The sequence below is a fragment of the Agelaius tricolor genome, unplaced genomic scaffold (genome assembly GCF_023055355.1).
Source record: "Agelaius tricolor isolate 1412-34295 unplaced genomic scaffold, bAgeTri1.0.p SCAF_14, whole genome shotgun sequence".
NCBI lineage: Eukaryota > Metazoa > Chordata > Aves > Passeriformes > Icteridae > Agelaius > Agelaius tricolor.
This window is the reverse complement of record NW_027269274.1, coordinates 268,625-288,113: the sequence shown is the minus strand read 5'-3', so window position 1 is coordinate 288,113 and position 19,489 is coordinate 268,625. Positions and strand designations below refer to the sequence as shown.

The 19,489-nt window shown below is 43.7% G+C and overlaps 1 protein-coding gene across 10 annotated transcripts in view; it reads right to left on the bottom strand.

Moving 5' to 3' along the window:
* The window catches only part of TMCC1 (transmembrane and coiled-coil domain family 1), a 74,756-nt gene that overhangs the window by 20,823 nt on the left and 34,444 nt on the right, over positions 1-19,489 (bottom strand). Inside the window, exon 1 of one of the 10 annotated variants that reach the window (XM_071439235.1) lies at positions 2,637-2,776. The exons of the other annotated variants lie outside the window; for them this stretch is intronic. Coding sequence (XP_071295336.1) covers positions 2,637-2,699 — 63 coding nt within the window. The 5' untranslated portion in view covers positions 2,700-2,776. Of the gene's footprint in view, positions 1-2,636; positions 2,777-19,489 lie in introns of those variants that run through there. 10 annotated transcript variants of the gene reach the window in all.

The following is a 19,489-nucleotide window of genomic DNA, read 5'->3' as shown; positions in this document are numbered from 1 at the left end:
TACACGAGAACTTGTAGGAGGTGATAAGGGATGACACAGCAAAAGATACAGCCAAAATAACAACCACGGTTGTTTATTTTAGCAGCTCCTGATTTCTAGTGGGGAGTGCCAATCAGGCTAGAAGTTACAAAAATAAGGATAGGAAATGAGGTAAAGCTGAGCAAAAGTTAAGTACAGGAATCAGCAGAAGAGGGTGGATTAAGAAACAAGTTTATACCAGCTTTTATAAGAAAGTGACTATGTAAAATGATGTGTGGTTTTTTTGTTTGGTTCTAATTTTTTTAAAATCTCATCCTATTTTCCTCAGTGTTTGAGTCACATCTCATTACCTGAGAGACAAAATTTTTGTTAATACTTCCTAGACTTTTATGCTTCAAGCTGCTATCTGATGAACAGAGATTATTATTGCATGTTATATATTAATTTGTAAAGAACACAGCTTAATTTTATGGTCGCAAGTTAACTTTGACTTGCAAAGCATTGGAGCAAACTGGGTCGAAGTCTGGAAGGACAAATGCCTCTGCATGATCCTTCTGCACAGAACAGCCGTGTGCAAGAGCAAAGATTCTCCCTTTTTCAGGGGATGTGTCTCTGTTGAGGTTTAACATGCACATCCCCTCCAAGTGTTTAATCTGAAGGGCTCCAGCAACTATACTTCTACACTTCCTTCATTTCTTTATTTTTAACTGTAGTATTTTTTGCAGGTACAACACATAGTGTGATCATAACCAAAACTCCTCCCTGAAGTTTATCCAATCAACAGTTCATACAATATTAAGTAATTCAAAGCAACAAGATTCATGCTTCCTGTGAATACACCGCTTTGCCATTGCCATAGAGCATTTCTTGACATATTTCCTTATTTAAAGCCTTTGTAGGACAACATACACATAGTACCAGATAAGATCACACTTGTCACAAACAAGTGTGCAGTACAGCTGCTTCAGACTCCTGCTTTGCTCAAATCAGCTTGTTTACTCCAAGTGCTGCAGGTGTTCCTGCATTAGCACCAACTAAATCTCTAAGATCGCTCCAAGTGGCAAACACAGCTTGTAAAGGACAAGACACTGTGAGCAAGGGCAGTCCCTTCAGCCCATGAATATGCCCTCCTCAGGGCCGCTGATGTGTGGCACAGATGCCTTTGGAAACCTGGAAGAGAACAGCAAGCAACGAGACACCAGAGAGGAAGACGCATTCAAGGGATGGCGAGCACCTGTCAGGGCCAGGCAACAGGGCACTTGTCCAGAAATCCACAGGGAACACTGAATTAGGTAAATACTGAAATCACTGTGCTGCTTTCAGTATTCCTGCAAAAGCTAAGAATCCTCATTGAGAACTCCATTTAGAGATAGCCCTCAGTGCAGCATCTCCTCAACACACGGTAGAAAGCTGTTCAGACTACCCTGACCTGGCCTAGAGAGCACAGACCATGGTGTCCTGTGCTCACTATTCCTCTCTTCAGCTCTCAGGAGGTGATGCAGCAGCCTCGAGTTAGGTGTGACAAGATGCAAAGCACGCATATCATTCAACCTATGATGTGGAACATCTGTAACCCCCCGGGCTTTCCTGCTGCCCCGTACCACCGCAGTCTGTACCTCTGCAACTCAACAACAGGCATTTTTCCTGAGAGCCACCTGTGTGTCACTTTTATTACGAAGAATTATGAATGCAGTGAGACCAAGTACACATATAGAAGGTATTATTTTCTTTTGGGAAAATCGAAGTTAATGAAATAAATATATTAGACATATGTGTTTCAAACACAACAGGAATACTATTCAACCTTTCAACCATGTCTTCTGCAGACTGTAACAGACCCCAGGTATGGCAAAAGCCATCAGCTATGGCAAAAGCCAGTTTGGATTCCAGGTTTCTTTTTTCCTCAAACACTGGACCACAGAGCATGGGAGAGCTAACTGCAATAATTCAGAGAGAAATAGCTTCTATTTTGTGTTGCAGATCAGAGCATCAAAGACCTTACTGTCTCTCTTTGGTATTTAATAAATGGGGGAGGAGGGAAGATACAGTTTACTGTTAATGCAGACTGAAAAAGGGCAATGCTGAGCTACACAGCTCAATGAAACAGAAGAAAAATACTTAATCATTTCTGAAGGTCACTGGGTCTATGGGAGGCAGCACAGTTACTCTTTTTTTATCTGGAAAAGAATACGGTTCTGCAGTTTGTTTACTACTTCCTGAAAATACATTTTGCACAGCTAAAAACAGCAAAACAAGAGGTCACATTAAAAAAGCTACCAATGCAAATACTTCTCTCTGACACTGGGCTGCATCTGCATCTTCTGCATCTGCATCTCCCATTTCTTTCATCACTCGCTGTATCATACAAACGAAACCCCCAAACAACAAAAACAGAAAATCCCAAAAAGCAGCACCACGTTTGATCTTGTTTATGGATTGCAACACTCACTCAGACAGGAGCCTTTTTGCACTTCCCAGCTTCAAAAGCAAAGAAAAACTACATTAAAAAAAACAACCACTGAAATTCAACAGCAGTGCCCAGAGGAAAAATGGAGTGCTTCCAAGGCTGATGCACAAAATGAGGTCAAGTTCTACTGGAGACTTAAATAAAACAGCCAAACATGACAGCTACAACTGTTCCCCGACAACCTCCTCACCTTTGTGGGCTCGCAGAAGTCCCTTTCACAGCACACGCAGGTACAGCAGCACCACATAAACATCACCGTGCAGCCATGGGCAGCCGCGGCGCTGGGCGCTGCCCGGGCAGTGCCGCGGCCATCGGCCGGACCGAGCGCCGGCTGCGCCGCCCGAGCGCTGCTGCCGGACGAGCATGGCTGAGTGCCGGGCTGAGCGCTCGCTGCTCCTCGGTGGGGAGCTCTGCTCCGGGCTGGGAGCAGGACCAGCACACGGCATTTAAAGCTACAGGCCTTCCCAGGCACTGTGCAACGCCTGACACTATTTTTAAAACTATAATTTAAGCCAGAAAAATAGTTCAGGATAACAGACAGTCAAATCAAGAGCAGATCAATAGAGTCTAAGTGACACAGTTGCTCCTCAGCAATACAACATAACAGACCTGGGAGCAAAGGCCAAGCAGAATTGACACTGGAGATTCAAAAATGCACAGCAGGACATAAATCCACCTATAAACTATAAGCGCTAATTATAGCAGTGCTGAAATGCTATTTAATATTCACTAAACAAAATTTTCCGAATATTAGCGTGATCTCGTGGAAGGCTGAGGCTCTGATTTTGTCACAGAAGGACTCTAGTACACAACAGCGCCAGCACAGCACTGTTACCACAGCCGACCCTGGGGCATGAAGAAACCTCAGCACTTCTTATCCCCTACCCTCAATTTCTTTGTCAAAGAAAATGTGTTTTACTATCATATTTCAAAGAAGTAAAGCAAAGGCTCATTACCCTGTTTGACAGCTCTGACTCACAGCACCTTATGCCACCCAGCCCCACTCCTTCAGACACATTTGTAAAAAGCCACCCTCACCCGCATGGCTATTTCTCCCCTTGCTCTTCTTTGTCTCACTGATATTCTGTTTGTAGCAAATATTATCACTCACCCAGGACAGAGACAAGATGATGCGAAGACAAGCCATACATAATCTAAGTTTGGGATCTTCAGAACCATTATATTTAGAGTATGCAAGGTGCTCCTGAGGCTGAAATACCAGGAACCACCCAACCTGACAGGAATGGAGTGGCCTTTTAGGAGCTCCCCACTGCATGAATACTGCAGCATGTCTGCCACCAGTATCAATACAAGGACTGAACTTTCCCATTTTAATTTATGTCTGAACCTTTGAGGCAATGACTATTTGAGACTCTGACAGACATCACAGTGCTAGGGTTTGGTAGGTTTGTGGTTTTTTCCAATAACTTTCTTCACTTGCAGTAATGCACAGGTAATGTGAAGAAATTCTGCACCGAAATGTTAATTCCTAAAATACAAATTTCAGGAATGTAACAGAGGAGAAACTCCTGACTGACTCAGATCACAGGTAATGTGGAAGAAAATATTCCTATGTGCAAAATTCAGTTTTCATTAGGAAAAAAGAGAAGAGGAATTAAAAGCCAAAAATGTGTTTCGTAAGAACCAAAATTAGAGGAAGAATAGCTGAAAATACAATTGTCTCAAATTATATCGGTATGTCAGGTGGCATTTCTGAAAAAGCATTATGATGAAACGGCAAGGGCATTGTACAGGCCATTTAGAACAAACAGGAACTGAGAATGAAAACAGTCCACAGGGCAGGAGAGGTAACATCTGATTCATGAAGGAGACAAGCCATGTTGGGGTGGAGATGTTAAACGATACAGCCCTAAAAGCATTTCTGTGGTCATTTCTGTGACATCAGAGAACAGGACACGAAGGACAAGGGATGAGGGAAAAGGCAAGAGGAAGGTGGCTCTCAGAAGAGTCTGTGGTGCAATTCTGCAACTGGGTCACCTGCAGCCTCCATCCCCCCATGGCTGACAGGTGCCCGGTGTACCTGGGCCCTGCAGTGGGGAGCTGCAGGGTACCAGCACCGCTGCCAGCACCGCCGCTCCCACCCTGCTCTGCCGTGCTCTGCCACGGCACCGGCTCCCTCAGAGCCGCACCTGTCAGCGGCTCCACGCCTTGGGAAGAGCCCAGGAAGCAGCACTGCAGTAACCAAGGCCAAGATGTGCAAAGAACGCAAATGAAAATGAAACTACCGCAACCGATCATAATATCATGGATTGCAAACTGCAACATACTGACGTGAAAATGACTGCAAACTCCAGAAACTACAGGAAATTTAATTCAACTAACATTTGCATCACTATTTCTCTGTGGCTATTTTCAGGGTTAAATGGTAAAAGGAACTCTAAAAATGTATCAACCTATGGGAGTATTAGATATTGATATTCTCTGACTATTGAGTGCACTAACAAACACATTCAAGCTGTAAAAAAGTCTCTTAAACAGAAACATTGGTATTAGTCACTGACCTGTACCAAATGAGGATCCCAGCCCACATCTGCCCCATCTCTGTGATCACGCACTCGTGCAGGGCCTGCAGCAGGGTATCATCACAAACCCACTGACCACACTGCACAACACTGCGGAGAGCGTCTGACTCTGTGCTGCAGAGCGACGGGGAGCAAGAACCAGGCTAAGAGGCATCCACTCTACTGCAAGAGTCTAGTGAGAAATGTCTACTAAAAAGCCACTGTCCAGGCTAAATGCAGAAACGGAATAATTTCTATTCTTGCACAAGTTCAGAGCACACATTGGATTTGGAATCACAATCTAATACAACAGCAAGAAATTTAGAGAAAAAAGAAGAAAGTCTCTTTTTCAAGGAGCTGTTTCAAATTCATACGGCAGATTTCCCTCTCAGAAAGCAGTATTTATACTGAGAAACCTCCAGATGCCCAAGACATTTTTTCCATTAACAACAGCAGATCTGACTTAACAGGGGTGAGAGGGAAGGATGGTGAAATTTCTTGTGCAGAAAGAATGCCATTAGACTTATTTAGGAAGCAGCTGATGTTAGGTACAACCCAGTCTGATTCACATGAATTTTACTACTATTCAGATAGATCATTTTACCACATAAAGCAATAAACACATCCATGAAAATATGCTAATTAGTCTTAATATAATTAGAGAGCCTTCAAAAGTTTTATTGCTACAGAGCAATAAAACCAAACCCAACCTACCAGGCTGAATTTCACCACCAATAAGAGGACTCTGTCTCAGTCCTCCAAAAGGAATGCATGCTTTTCTCTGTATGTGACTCTGTATGGCAACAGAGCACTGGTGTCCCATTCCATAAAAAGGAGACATCTATACCCACAAAGAAATAAAAACATCATATAAAGAGCACCAACAGGCACTCTTCCATGCAAACAAAACTCAAACAGCTCTGGCATGCTGCAATCCTGCAGCAAGTCTGCGCAGGTCTCATTGCTGCAGGAACTCCTCACCTCCCTTCTGTGACAGCCTGACACAGCAGGAGACAGTGGCCATTGCAGCTGGAGCCAGATGACGGCATCAAGCCTCAGAGCTATGTGGGGGAAGACAGACATTCCAAGTGCCTCAGCCAAGAACCAAGTCTCCTAATTTGAGCCAGCACTGAGAAGGACAGGGAAGGGATGGGGCACTAAACACCCTGCTACAAGTGTTCTCAGTACAGGGATGTAGCCAGGGGCTGCTTGTAGCTTTCTTACATTCTAGAGTATTTATTTCCTGAAGTTACTCAGTAAAACTACAAAGACGACTAATTGCAGGGGTGGGAGCAAATGAGCTTTGATAGAGGTTAAAAACTTACGGAGATAAGATGCTTATATGACCCCTGTAACAAGATGAGAACTCTTTGCAGGACCCCTTAAAACCAAAAGGTTTTGGAAAAAAATACAGCAGGGGCTAAATCCATTTATGAGGAAAAGTCTGAATGCTGCCAAATATTAAGTAATGCAGAACATTAAGTGAGAGAGTAAGAAATTAGCAGAAAATTCAAGTTCCAAGTTGCCTTTATTGACTAGAACGTTGTAGAGGCTGTGAAGACTTAATATCCCAATGGCACTCCTGGATCAGTAACCTCAGTGATGTGAGGCCTCTTGCATAAGGCTTTCTGCTTAATTCTGTGGTGATTAGTAAATTCCTGCACAGTTGCAAGACCCCAATCACAGATCCCTGGTCTTGATCCATACTAATCCCCAAACTGAAACCCACCAGACTGTTCCCATGCTTACTGCCCAGGACAGGGGCTGAAGCCACCTGAACATTTTGCTGGCATATACAAATTATGAACCCGTGTGTGATTACAAATGCTGCAATAGCCTAATCATATGAGGTACCATTTGGGCCAGAAGCACTTTAAGCTAATGCATTATTTAACATTTATATTCTAATTTAAGATCCTAGACTTCAAAGTCACTGCACAGAGCTGGAGTTCCCCTCCTCTGTACACACCCATTGGAATAAAGCCAGTTTTAACTATATTTGTCTTTTGCAGATTTCCCTCAGAGGATGCTCTATACACGAACTTGCTTTCTTTTTACTAGTCACAGATTCTTGCCCCAGTTTTAATCACCAGAAGAAAAATAGCCTTCCCTTTCTCCACACCTGTTTCCAGAAGTACTCCAAATGTTTCCATTAGCACTTGGAGTGGGGAGGGGGAGAAATGAGAGAGAAAGGTTAATTCATAATTCTCGCATCCCATAGCACTGATGTAAAGTGCAGCCATACTGATGGGACTTTTCATAATCAGTTCAGCACAAAACCACCACGGTGAGTCTGAAGGAAAGACCATGGCAGGCTGAGACCATGCAGCTCAGGACTGGGGTACCAACAAGGGCGGCCCACAGCCAGAGCAGCAATCACTCAGCAGATGTCCCCAGGGACCATGCTGGAGAGGGAATGGCTGCATGGATGGGCAGGTTCCCCCTCAGGAGGTATCAACACCAAGGACATTTTCCAAGGGCATTCTTGTGATCACTGCAGCATCAAGTTGACTCACCCACAGTAATAATGAAGGAAATCCAGCTGCTGCCAGCCAGATTGCTACTAGACCAGATCTGTATACATGGTTAAATGATGTCTAGTTAGAAATGGATTTCTCAGTATTTATAACAGCCTCTCTCTAGGGGAGACTAAACAGTTTGTCTCTTCTGGCTACTCATGTGATGATCCAAAGCCTCACTTTAATCTGTTAGTACTGGTTAAGCTCCACTTTCAAACACAGAATGGAGCTTTAAAGAATTACATCCAAAGGACATGCAAAACTGCACTAAATTCTGGTCCTGTCTCCTTTCCTTTCCATTTCTCCAGGTACAGGAAAAACTGACAAGTCCAAAATAATTGCCTACACCTCAGTCTGGCACTAGCTGATGAGGGCTTCTCAATGGCTGCTGCTTCATGATCACTGGGATCTGCTTCCAGCCACAAGGGAAAGCAAGGGGAAAACAAAGTTAACTTCAGCAGACCTGAGACCTGCAGCATGGGCTTTAAAGCCATGCTTGTTTTGCCCATAGACCATAGTGTTGTTTTTCTAATAGGCAATGAATCGGTTAATCTGTTAGAAATCTGCATTTAAAACATGATCTTCCTCCTTCATGACACAGAAGATTAAAAATAAAGACTCTTAGCACACTATCCAACATGGCTCCAGTTCAGCAGAAACCACAATCAGGGCAAAATGCCCAGTCTGCATAAAGGATTAAGTTTATCAATAAAGCAACCTAAAAACTGCAGAGTGATGACATGGAACATTTTCAAGAAGACTTGGTTTGTCATTTCTCCATATTGCTGGCATGAACATTACCACAGTGTTTAATATCTAAGTCTAACTGACACGCAATACACACACACTCTCCAAAGCCCACATTTCTTTTAGTCTTAATGCTCTGTTTTCTCCAATGACAACTTGGGAAGGTACACAGCTGTGGTTGAAATTGCTTGAATTTTCTTCAAACAGAATTTAATTTGCCAGTTTTCAGTTTTGCTGCACATCTCTATATCAAATTGATTACTTCTGGTCAGCATGTAAAGCTTTTTGAGCTACCAAACTTCACCTTTTCACATTTTCACTTTATTAAAGTAGTTGAAAAAAAAAATCACAAAAAACCAACCAAAGTTCAAACCCACAAAAAACATCTTCTCACTCTTCAGCAACTGTCTTGGAATGGAGTTCTGCCATTCAGTGACTTTAGTTCATAACCTAACTAACAAGCCTCCACTGACACGTGGAGCGGGCTGTGTGCCCATCACTGTACCTGCAAACGTGAGTCGTCCTGGTCACCACATGTGCAAGGCAGGATCCGAGGTTTTGCTTCTACTTTGCAATAAGCCCAAAGTGTGCAGCAAACACGGGATGTGATGGGTTACTGCAGTTTAGCTGACACAGGCTTGTTTGTTAATTCAATAATATACCTGAGGCCTCATGCTCACTAAGTTGGCTTGGATACATTGAATTTGACAGCTCTCCTCTCAGCATAAAAGTGAAACCTTCTTCCCTTTAACCCATATTTCCTTCAACTGCTGGAATATGAAGAGCAGAAAATCTGATCCTTTCTGGCTTTGTTGGAGAGGTATTGAAGTCCCAGATACTTGTAGCTAAAATAACAACACAAGAAAGCTGAATTTTTAAAACCAAAGTATTAGTCATTGAAATAGAGTACATACCATAAACCACCTGAAACCAGATTGACTAAAAATGTTTTTTCCTTTTAAACAGATCAGTCAACATGTATCCAGGCCTCTTAGCCTGACACTGATAATGTCCCCTATAAAAATATAAGAACCCTTAATTGAAAGCAGCAAAAAATCCAAAAGGCTTATGCTTTTCCTTCTACTCCCAGCTCACCTTTGAATTCTGCCAGTGGCTCTACACACTGGGCTGGCTGCTTTGTAGAGCTCCACAAAAGGCTCCCAAATAAAAAGAAAATAGTTTGAATGCTTTTAGTATTTTCACATTTCGTTGTCCCAACAATGCAGCTCTGTCCTCTGGGAAGGAGCATGCTCAGGCTGAAGACAGAGTGTTATTTTGCCCATCCCATGGCCACGGAGCAGCCCGGCTGCATGGCACTGCCCCGGCTCCGCAGGGACACCCGCAGCCCACCCCTGCTGCAGCCCGGGACAGGGCCCATCGAGCACTGCCAGACCCACACCCAGCAGAGCCAACGCATAGGCGACAGGAGGGGGAAATCACAGAGCTCAACCAGCACAGATGACGGCAGCAATCCCAGCAGGGACTGGATTTCCTCTGCACCAAGGGGAGGGAGCTCCTGTGGAGTTCACCACTGTCTTCTCCATGAAACACCCCATTTTAGTCGACCAAAATACTTCCATTGAAATACCCAGGTAGACTTTCAAAGACCAGCACGTTTCTCTCCAGAAAAACAGGGAGTTTCCTAGAATTGTCTTACTGCCCTGATAAAATACAGCCTTTATATGCTAAAGAAGTCTTAAACACTACTAAAACTTATCTCTGCCATGTTTCTTCTGCTGTTCATATTCCCTCTTGTTCGCTGAATCTCTACATAACACTTTGTGACAAATTTCCCGCATTCTGTGCTGTTTGGGACAAATTCCAGAAGACTTTGCAGAGGATTCCCATGAGGAAGCCTGACCTCAAAGCTACCTGGAAGAAATCACTGTAACTGGAAAAGAATTAACCATACTCCTGAAACGGACTTCTGGCATTACAAAACTTTTCTTATCACTAAATCATTCAAACTACAGATTCTTTGCATTCATGGAGAATGTCCCAATGAGCAATTTTTACTGCCACATCCAGAAGAGATCAAACATTTAAAACACAAGCAGCATCTCAGCAGTGCAAGTGGGTTTCCTTATTTTAATGTTGAGCACAAGATGGGCCACAAACCTTGCTTGCTGTGGAGCAGAAAAACAGCAGCAGAAAAAACCTAAATCACTCAGATGAGAGGATGGACAGGAGACACTTGATTTCATTCCCTTGGTGTCACAACACACAGCACCTTGCTGACTGGTTTTTTAAAAGCAAACTCCAGCAGCATCAGCAACAGCAAACAGACATGCAGAGCCAGGCTGTTCAAAGGTGACTCAGGGCTCTGCCCAGCAAACCAGCCACATCCACAACCCCAGTATAGCTGACATCCAAGAAAGGAGAAAGCCCCAGGACATACAGTTGCAGAGGCAGGCAGCGAGTTCTCCATGCTGAGTGTGCGGCGAGGGCAGCACGCAGTGTGAACCCCAGCACCCCTCCACTGGCCAAACACACTGTACCACAGCACTATGCTGGCAGAGCCCAGAGCCAGCCCTGCCGGGCTGAGCTCTGCCTGCACAAAGCAGGACCTTGTAACACGATGCTGTAGTGCCCTGGGTGTCTTGGCAGGAGCCCCAAACGCGTGTTTGAAAAAGCAACTGCAACCCTGAACAAGCAAGGCATGAACGCACTGCAAGCAGAGCCACTGAGCCTGCTAAAAATACTTCCTCCCTGCCCCTGTCAGAAACACATCTCAAGTAAGAGTCTGAAGAATAATAAAGTTTTCTGAATAATAATAAAACCAAAAAAAGCAAAGTAGCTCTGCTAGCAACTGTCTTGGAAGCTTATTTTAAAAAGCAATCAAAACCCCAACATACTCTTGAACAGGAAAACACCTTATGTTTTATTTCAAGAGGGATACTGCTGAGTTGAAGGACATGCTTTACACCTCTTCTAGAGCTCTGGGCCAAGGTGCAACCTCAAGATCTCTTCCTCCGCAACCTGCCAGAGGAGATTGTTGAGGCTCCTGTTACAGGTTAAGGAGTCAACTGCAGACAAATCTAACCCGTGCCCTGCTGAAGAGGGCACAGACACCTTGTGCACTGTGCAGTCCCATGTGAGATAGATGAACACCTGTCACCTGGCTGGAATGCTGCAGTAGGGGCCTTGTACCAGTCAGCAACCAGAGGAAAAAAAAAAAGAGCTGTCAGACTGGAAAGAGCTAAAAAACACACTGCACCTGCTCCATCCCTCCAGCAGGACAGACACGAGGCTCTCCCGGGGACCAGGAGGAAACCACATGCAGAACCACAAAGCACAAGGTGCTGAAGCGATCCCAAACAAGATCCAGGGAAAACACTGTAAGATGAGGTTTATATTTCATGCCTCTAGTAAGCACAGCAAACAGACCCTGTATGTTTTGAGAACCGTTGGGGATGGACTAGACAGTGTATTCTTCTAGGGAAGAAGTGAGAGACTGTCCTCTCACAGCATACTGCCTTGTAGGTAGACAACTGTGTTCACCATCTATTCATAACAGATCTAGCCTCAAAAAGAAAGACATGTGAATTTATTCATTGAGCATGTTTTCACACCGATTGTGTTCTGTTAATTACTAATCAGCCTGGCTGGCTCTACCGTGGTCATTCAAGAAATGCAGAGGTGAAAACCAAGTCTAGGGACGCTCCGCTGCAATTCCCTCCTGGCTAGTAGGTCACAAACACGGAGAAGCTACATGAGTATACTTTCTGGGTCTGTAAGAACTATCTGCTTAGTAGCCATCTACCCTGATTATGACAGAGCTGTTTCAGGGGCAGTCTGCTCTGTCACATGCTGTCCCAAGGGTGGCCTACCAGGATGCACCCCCCAACACCAATCTACCAACCACTCCCACTGCTGAGTCCTACATCTACCCAGTAGCCCTGAGAAACAGCAACATCTGCAAAGGCCTTCTTTAAAGACAGGACAATGAAAAAGGTGCAAGAACTGCAAAATTACTTCAAAAAACTGGTAACAACAAGAGATGGTTTTAAAAAGGACAAATCTTGTACTGCTCTTTCTGCCCTCCCCAAAGCCAAAACATCAGCTTGGTTTTCTGACTCATCTGCTACCTCACTTGGGCTTACAGTTTGGGGAAACAAATGCACTTCCAGTTTAGGTAGTGAGCATACCTTTTGTTCTGACAGCAGTCCCTATCAGCTGATCAGTAACTTTACCAGTTTTTAAAGGGAACCTTCTCCTATCTTCTTGCTCAGCAAGACCACAGGTAGTTCCAGGACGCACATGCTCTAAATCCATACTTGGAATGTGAACCTTTGCAGAAGTCACCATAATGGACAGCTTGCTGATAACCCTACAATGCATCAGAATTATCATATTATTTCTTCCCTTCACACTATTTTAAGCTTTTATTCTGCTGAATATATGGAAGACAACTCCTTTCTTGTGACCACCACTTTTTTTTTTTTTTTTTTCACTAAAATTTAAAATTTTCATCTGTCTCAGTCTAGGTTAACTCAAAGCATGTTCTAAAAAAATTGGTAAAAATTATTTCAGGAGGCTTTGGTCGAACTCAGGTTGGTACATTTCTAAGGTTTACTGTAATAATGCATTGCTCCCAAGACATATTGATTCATTAATAGTCTCAACTCACCACACAGGCCCTGCCTAATATTTGGTCTTGATGACCACTCAGATGGATGATAAGGTCCCACTTGGGTGACAACGAGGCCACCTCTCCAAATCACCATTAAACAGCATTCACAGCTGCAGAGTCCTGCCAGACCACCACCAGCCTGGCTGGGACACCAGTCACTAACTGCCCACCAGGACAGCACGCTGCAAAAACCCCACCTGCACCAACCCCTGTGCACACAAACGCCCTCAGCACTGGCTGCTCCAAAAGGCTTGGTGGCTGCCTGGCAGTGCCATGGACATAACCCAAACTAACTCACACACAAGAGTGGGACAAGAGTGAAATTCGTCGCTATGGCAATTAGCTTCCATTCCTTCTAATCAATATCTTAGAAACAAATGGCAAAGGCAGCGTCTTTGGCCCATGGCTGCTCCTTCCCCCAGGCAGCACCTTTCCAGCCCTCCCAGCTCTGTAACACTGTCCTGCTTACAGCTGCTGCCAGAGCCATTCCCTGAGCTTTCAGTAACATCACCCAAGGTAAGTGAACAGTTCCAGAAGAGCATGTTTCACTAGCCCAGCTCACTGGAACTAGTGTTTGGCACCTAAAGAGCACAGTAGGAGTTATATAGCAAATCCCACCAAAAGCACCACCCCTCTTTTCCAGCTGTGCAATCTTTGGCAGTGATCTCACAGAGGGAATCACACACAAATACAGCAGGAACATACTGACAGGCAGCACTCACTGTCCTGCCTTCTCTGTCCTGCCTGCCCCACAGCTCTCCCCATCCCAAAATCTGGCCTCAAAGTAGGCAATAACATTTTTCCAAAAGTATCTAGTTGTTATCTGCTTCCTAATTGGAGTATTCCCACACATTTTTAATGACAACTGTCATTGGTTAGCTGAAATGAGCTGTTGTAAGAAACAAAGAGTAGCCACAGAGGACAACACATAGACCTCACCCAGAAGACAGTCCAGAGCAGTGGATGAAAATACCCCCTCATAAGCAACTCAGCCAAATAATTGCTGAAAAGTGTTTCAATTTGTTAAAAATAGAACCAATTTCTGCACTGGCAGATGGAGTTTTAGTCAAAATATCCACTGAGCCACTTGAGTAATTAAGTGTTCCTTCTCCATAGCATAACAAAGTAGCTAAAGCAATTTACTGCCCTTTCCGAAAAATGGGATAGAAATACTGTTAGATAATTTTTCAGCATAGAAATGACAACAATAAGGTTTACAGCACTGAGCAGCAAGCCTCTAGCTGAAATGCTGCCAAGTCATCAACACCATTCTCTTCATACACAGAATTTAATCTCTCAGGTAATTACCTCCTAGAACAGAAAAGTAATTTAATCTAGGAATCAGGTTTACTTAGGGGAAAGCAGCTAGAACTCTAGAACGGGAATCCTCAGTGACGAGAAAGACAGAGTTAGACAGAGGGCAGCTGATGGACAGTGAGGTTTTTTAAAAAGTATATGTACAATTTTTGAACAGCTATATGTAAAATTCAGTCTTCATGATAATACACACCCTGTATTATTGCCCAAACTGCTTATACTTCACAGGGTCAAGTTTTTTGTTTCAACTCTTCTTAGCATTTCACAGAATCACAGCATGGTTTGGGTTAAATTGCATATTAAAGACCATCTAGTCCCAACCCCCTGCCAGGGGCAGCTTCTCTGGGCAACATGTGCCAGGTCTTCACCACCCTCACAGTCAAGAATTTCTTCCCCATCTCCCACCTAACCCTCTTCTCTGTCAGTGTGTAGCCATTCCCCCTTGTCCTGTCACTTCATTCCCTTGTCCAAAGTTCCTGTCCAGGTCTCTTGGAGCCCCTTTAGGCACTGGAAGGCTGCCCTTCAACACATCTTAACCTTAAACACTTTTTCTTTCTAAACTTGAAGTTAATTAATGTCAAATTTCCCTTTACTTTGCTAAAACTATTAATTTTGTAAGTTTAAAAAAAATACAAGGTCATACTCCAGATGGATGAATTTACAAAAACATTTTGTACAAACACTGTAAATGGAAACCTGGCCATGCTGGGCCAGGACATGAGCAGGTAAGAGGAGCATGATCATTGAGCCATGTCCAAGCGTACTAAAAATTTTCCATGAGATGAACTGTGACAAGAATTCAGGCACAACTTCTAGAAACTACAGAACAGCCTGAGCAGTCAGGCTGAGTGCACTGCAGCACGTGTGTGCTGGCTAACACTATAAAGCCTTGGCACTGCAAAGCTGCACAAACTCCACCAAGTGCTCGTTCCATGCCACATCAGTCAGAGCTTCTCAGGTTCTGCACAGAGCAGCAGAAAAGCAGCTCAACTGGCACTCAGGTCTCTCTCCTCCCCAGCTTCCCCCAAGCTCACTAACCAGCCTTACCAGCAGGACAGGCACATCATCTTCCCAGACCCAAGCAGCCAGGGCCCATGGGAATGAGCCTGGTAGCAGCGGGGAAAGCCAAGCTCCTTGGCCTCTGCTGGAGCATGCAGTTCCAGGTAACCCAGCCCCATCCAGCTGTCAGCGTGAACCTGAACACGGCCATGAGCACTTCTGCACCATGGCCAGGTAATGGGCACCCCAAAAACCCACAGAGACAGGGCAACAACAGCAAAGCACTACACACAGATTGCACAGTATGTAGTGCAGGCACTTCCTTAGTTAAAAGCAGAACAGCATTAAAGTTTATCCCTTCCATTACCCTGTTTCCACCAATATATATATTTAACCTGCATTCTGAAAGGATACAATTTCAATATTTATCAGTTAAACAATAAACATTTGGCTGACTAAATTCCAGCAGCTCTCCAGTGACATCTGCAGCAAGGTCCACTCTCTGCATTTCTGAGCAGTAGCAGCAAGTTCCATATTTCCCAAGTTTAACCAATATTAGGATAACATGAAACCTAGCACAGTCCTGACTTCCAAATATCTAACAAAATAATTAAATCTAGGCTCATGTAAAAGGATTTGCTTTGAATCTTCACTGTTCTGGCACAGGCTGTCAGTGAACTGCTAAAGTTGACCTACTGTCCCTCCCAGTTATCCACAGTGTTTCCCACACAATGAATGAAGGCATTCTCATGGTACTTTACACAAGAAAACTCTCGAAGACTATGTAGAAATTAAGTAGTTAGTGATGAAGAAGAAAAGATCAACATATCTCAATTGTTTTGAGAACATTAGTAACAGAAGAACAAGTGCCCCTCCAAACTAGACTCTACATGGGAAGGATTTCCCTTTAAAGCAGATGTTTATAATTTGTTCAGTGTGAAAAACAGCTGAACAACAGCTGATGAGCTCTGAAATGAAAAACCTGCAGCAACCAGCTTTCTGTTTCGCTAGCCAGCCACACCACAGGCATTTGCTTGGAGAAACCTGTAGCACTGAGGCCACAGAGCTCTGTGGTGCCCCAGTCCTGCCAATACTCCATGCAGCATTGCAGGCTTACACCTATCCAGGGATCATCTGGGTCTGGAAAGACAGGAGATTCAGCCACACTACGTGCACTGTGACTGAACTTCAGTGGCCAAGGAAAGCTCCTTGCCCAGCAGTCTGCAACCCAATTATTTAAATCTATAACACCACAATGACTTCTTTGCACAGTCTTCAGCTTGTTTGCTTTCTTCTGGCATGAAAAGCAGTATTTTCTTCTTCCTCTTTACTTTTCAAGCAAGCTAGTAAAATCCTATATTCTTCCTAGTGGGCAGAAAAGAAACTTTAGTCCCACTCCAATACATCAGTTCCACACACTGCTGACCTTTGGGCAGCAGTTCTGCACCAGTATTGCACATGCTTTGCAGTTCAGGCTCCAGTGAAGCACCACCTCCCCATCAACCTGAAACTCTTCATTTCCTCTGCTCCTGTTGCCAATGCCAGCAGCTGAAATTACTTTTTTCTGATGATAGAAATATTTCTTTCCCCTCTAAGTTTTTGTCCACTATCAACAGGATCCTGGGACCTCTCACACCACAGTGTAGGCAGTGGGTTTCAGTGCACTTCCGAGGCAGACATGCCTGAACAAGCACAAACTGTGCCTGCACAAAGGCCATCCTGTGCTAACTGAAGCACTCCAACATTTCATTCTCTTTGGGAGAAGTTAGTGATTCTAGAATGGAGACTTGTACAAGTTACAGACTTTCTGAACATGACTTCAATGTTCACAGGCTTTCAAGAGTTAAGTAATTCAAAATATGCAGATAACACAGAGAAAATATTTTGCTGCAGTTGAACTTTTACCAAGGGCACTCCAGGAAAAAAACTCAACAAAACCCCTCTTGTAGCAAAACTTCAGTTTGCATTCTGGTGATCTTGGATTCTGTTCTTGCTAAGTGTGTGCTCTTTGAATGCCCTATCACAAAGCTCAAACAACAGTACTTATAATATGCTGCTGAAATATTCTATTACTCATATTTCAAATCCAAATACAATTTTCTATTTCATGCATACTAAAACCTTCACAGCAAATCTTTGAAGGACAAGAACCTTGCATCCTTAGCAATTCTTCCTATCTATTTTAAATTGTATCAAAGCTGAGAACTCAAGAAAGGAATGCTGACCTCCCTATTCGAATACCAGTTGATCTCAGGGGAGATCCAAACCGTGTCTCAAGTTAGGAAAAAAACAAAACAAACAAACAAACCCAACAGCAAAACCAACCAACCAAACACCCAAAATCAAAAAGCCATTTTGCTCCTTTACTCTTCCTGTCCATAAGAATAGCTTGCTGTAAGGTGAGCAAGTCAGCTCCCTCCACTTTGGGAACACTGAGCAAATATGACTGAAAGAACAGGCAAACCCCATCTTTGAACAACCAAAACCCTGTGAATGAAACCTCCACCTCTTCTCTGCTCAAGCACAACTGTTCACAATTAATCTCTGATAAGAATTATTTTGGAGGCCATTGTCACATTCTTCGTCACAAGAGGGAGACCTAAACTGGATATCCTGTAAATGTTAAGAACTAACTCCTTTTGCACCATTATTTCATTTCCCCTGAACTTCCAAGGCCCTCCACCAGCATAAGGGCTTTTCTGTCCCTTCTGGAAAGGACCTAGCTTACATGTGCATCTTTATCACTGACTGTCACATCCAGAACAGAAAGACTTGCAAAACGAGAGCAAAATTTTCTCTGCCCCTGAAGAAATACTGGCTGAGGAAACAGCCAACTGGTTTGTCACAAGGAATTGAGGGGGAAGGGGAAAATTCTACACAAGCCAAAATCTCTACAAAGAACTCCTAAAGGTAACTACTTCAGAGTAAAGATGCCAACACTTGTAATGCTTCTTTTGATCCCTGATGGGAGGAAATTCCAATTGTTACTGCCATCCAGCCCCCCGTAAGCACCTATTACAAAGTATGATGATCTTCTGTAAACTGCCATAAGCTGCAGAATTTCAATATTACAAAGAAAGACGCATTTATGTAAGCTGAATTCCCCTATAGTCTGTGTTTACAGCTTTATACATTGTAAAATATTTGGCAATGAGCCATTACATGCAATTTGTCAGACCTCCAGCTGGAATGGATAGGGCTGAGTCTCTGGATTATTAGTAATGCTTTCTTCACAAAGAGAAGTTCCCAAATCCTACCTCTAACATCTCTGCAGGTGTAGTTTTACAGACCCTGTTAATTACCAATGTGAAATATGCTTCAAGTCTATTTTACTTCCTCACTGTCATGGCAATCATGGAGCTGTTACACTGACATAGAACAAACTCCTCAGGAAACCTGATATTCCAACTTGTTCAATCAGAGCACTAGAAGCCCATTTTCCTTTCGTAAGATGAATGTAATATCTCTGTAACATTTTCCCACATATTCCTCTGAGCAAGATGATGCAGCAGAAGCTTCTTGAGAAACCATTATACCTAGAAAAGTTCACAGCACTTCTAGTCACTCATTCCAAACCAGCACAGTCAGCAATGCTTAGAGACCTGTTTGCACATTGCCACCTCTCAGCTTTGTGTAGACAAGCCTTTTGCCCTGTACACCATGCAAAATATCTGCAAGAACAGATTCAAACCCAAGTAATGTGAGGAGCAATACACTGCAAGGCCCCAATTGGCTTGTATGTAACAGGGCACTCAAATGGCCAACACAAGCCAATCTAATGCTACCTTTCCTTTAGAAGCAACAGGAAAATTCTGAATAACTGCCCTTGCACTGACTGGGAGAAGTTCATCCCCTGCACGACCCAAGCAAGGGCACACGCCTGAGTTAGGGTGAGGTGTGCCTGGGACAGAACTGCAGCACACCACAAAGGCTGCAATGAGAGTGAGCAGCCTTCTATCAGATGCCCTCAGCAGTAAGTTGCATCACATCTATCAAGAGAAAAAGGTTAATTTAAAGGTAATCCACTTAGCTACCAATGTGGTAACAAATATGTCCTTGTAGCTCAGATGGTCTCATTAGATCCAACTACCCCACTGGCCTTGCTCAGCCACGGGTACAACAATGCCATTCCAGTTTCACAAGCAGGGCAAATTTGAAGAGCCACAGGGAAACCGCATGCCTGCTGCTCTGTTAAACATGAGAATCACGTTGATGCAGAAAATTTCCAAATCTTCCTCTTACTTTTAACTTTTCCTCATTATTAAGTGTGGGCAAGCTACACCAGATATCTCTCCAAGGACAGTTT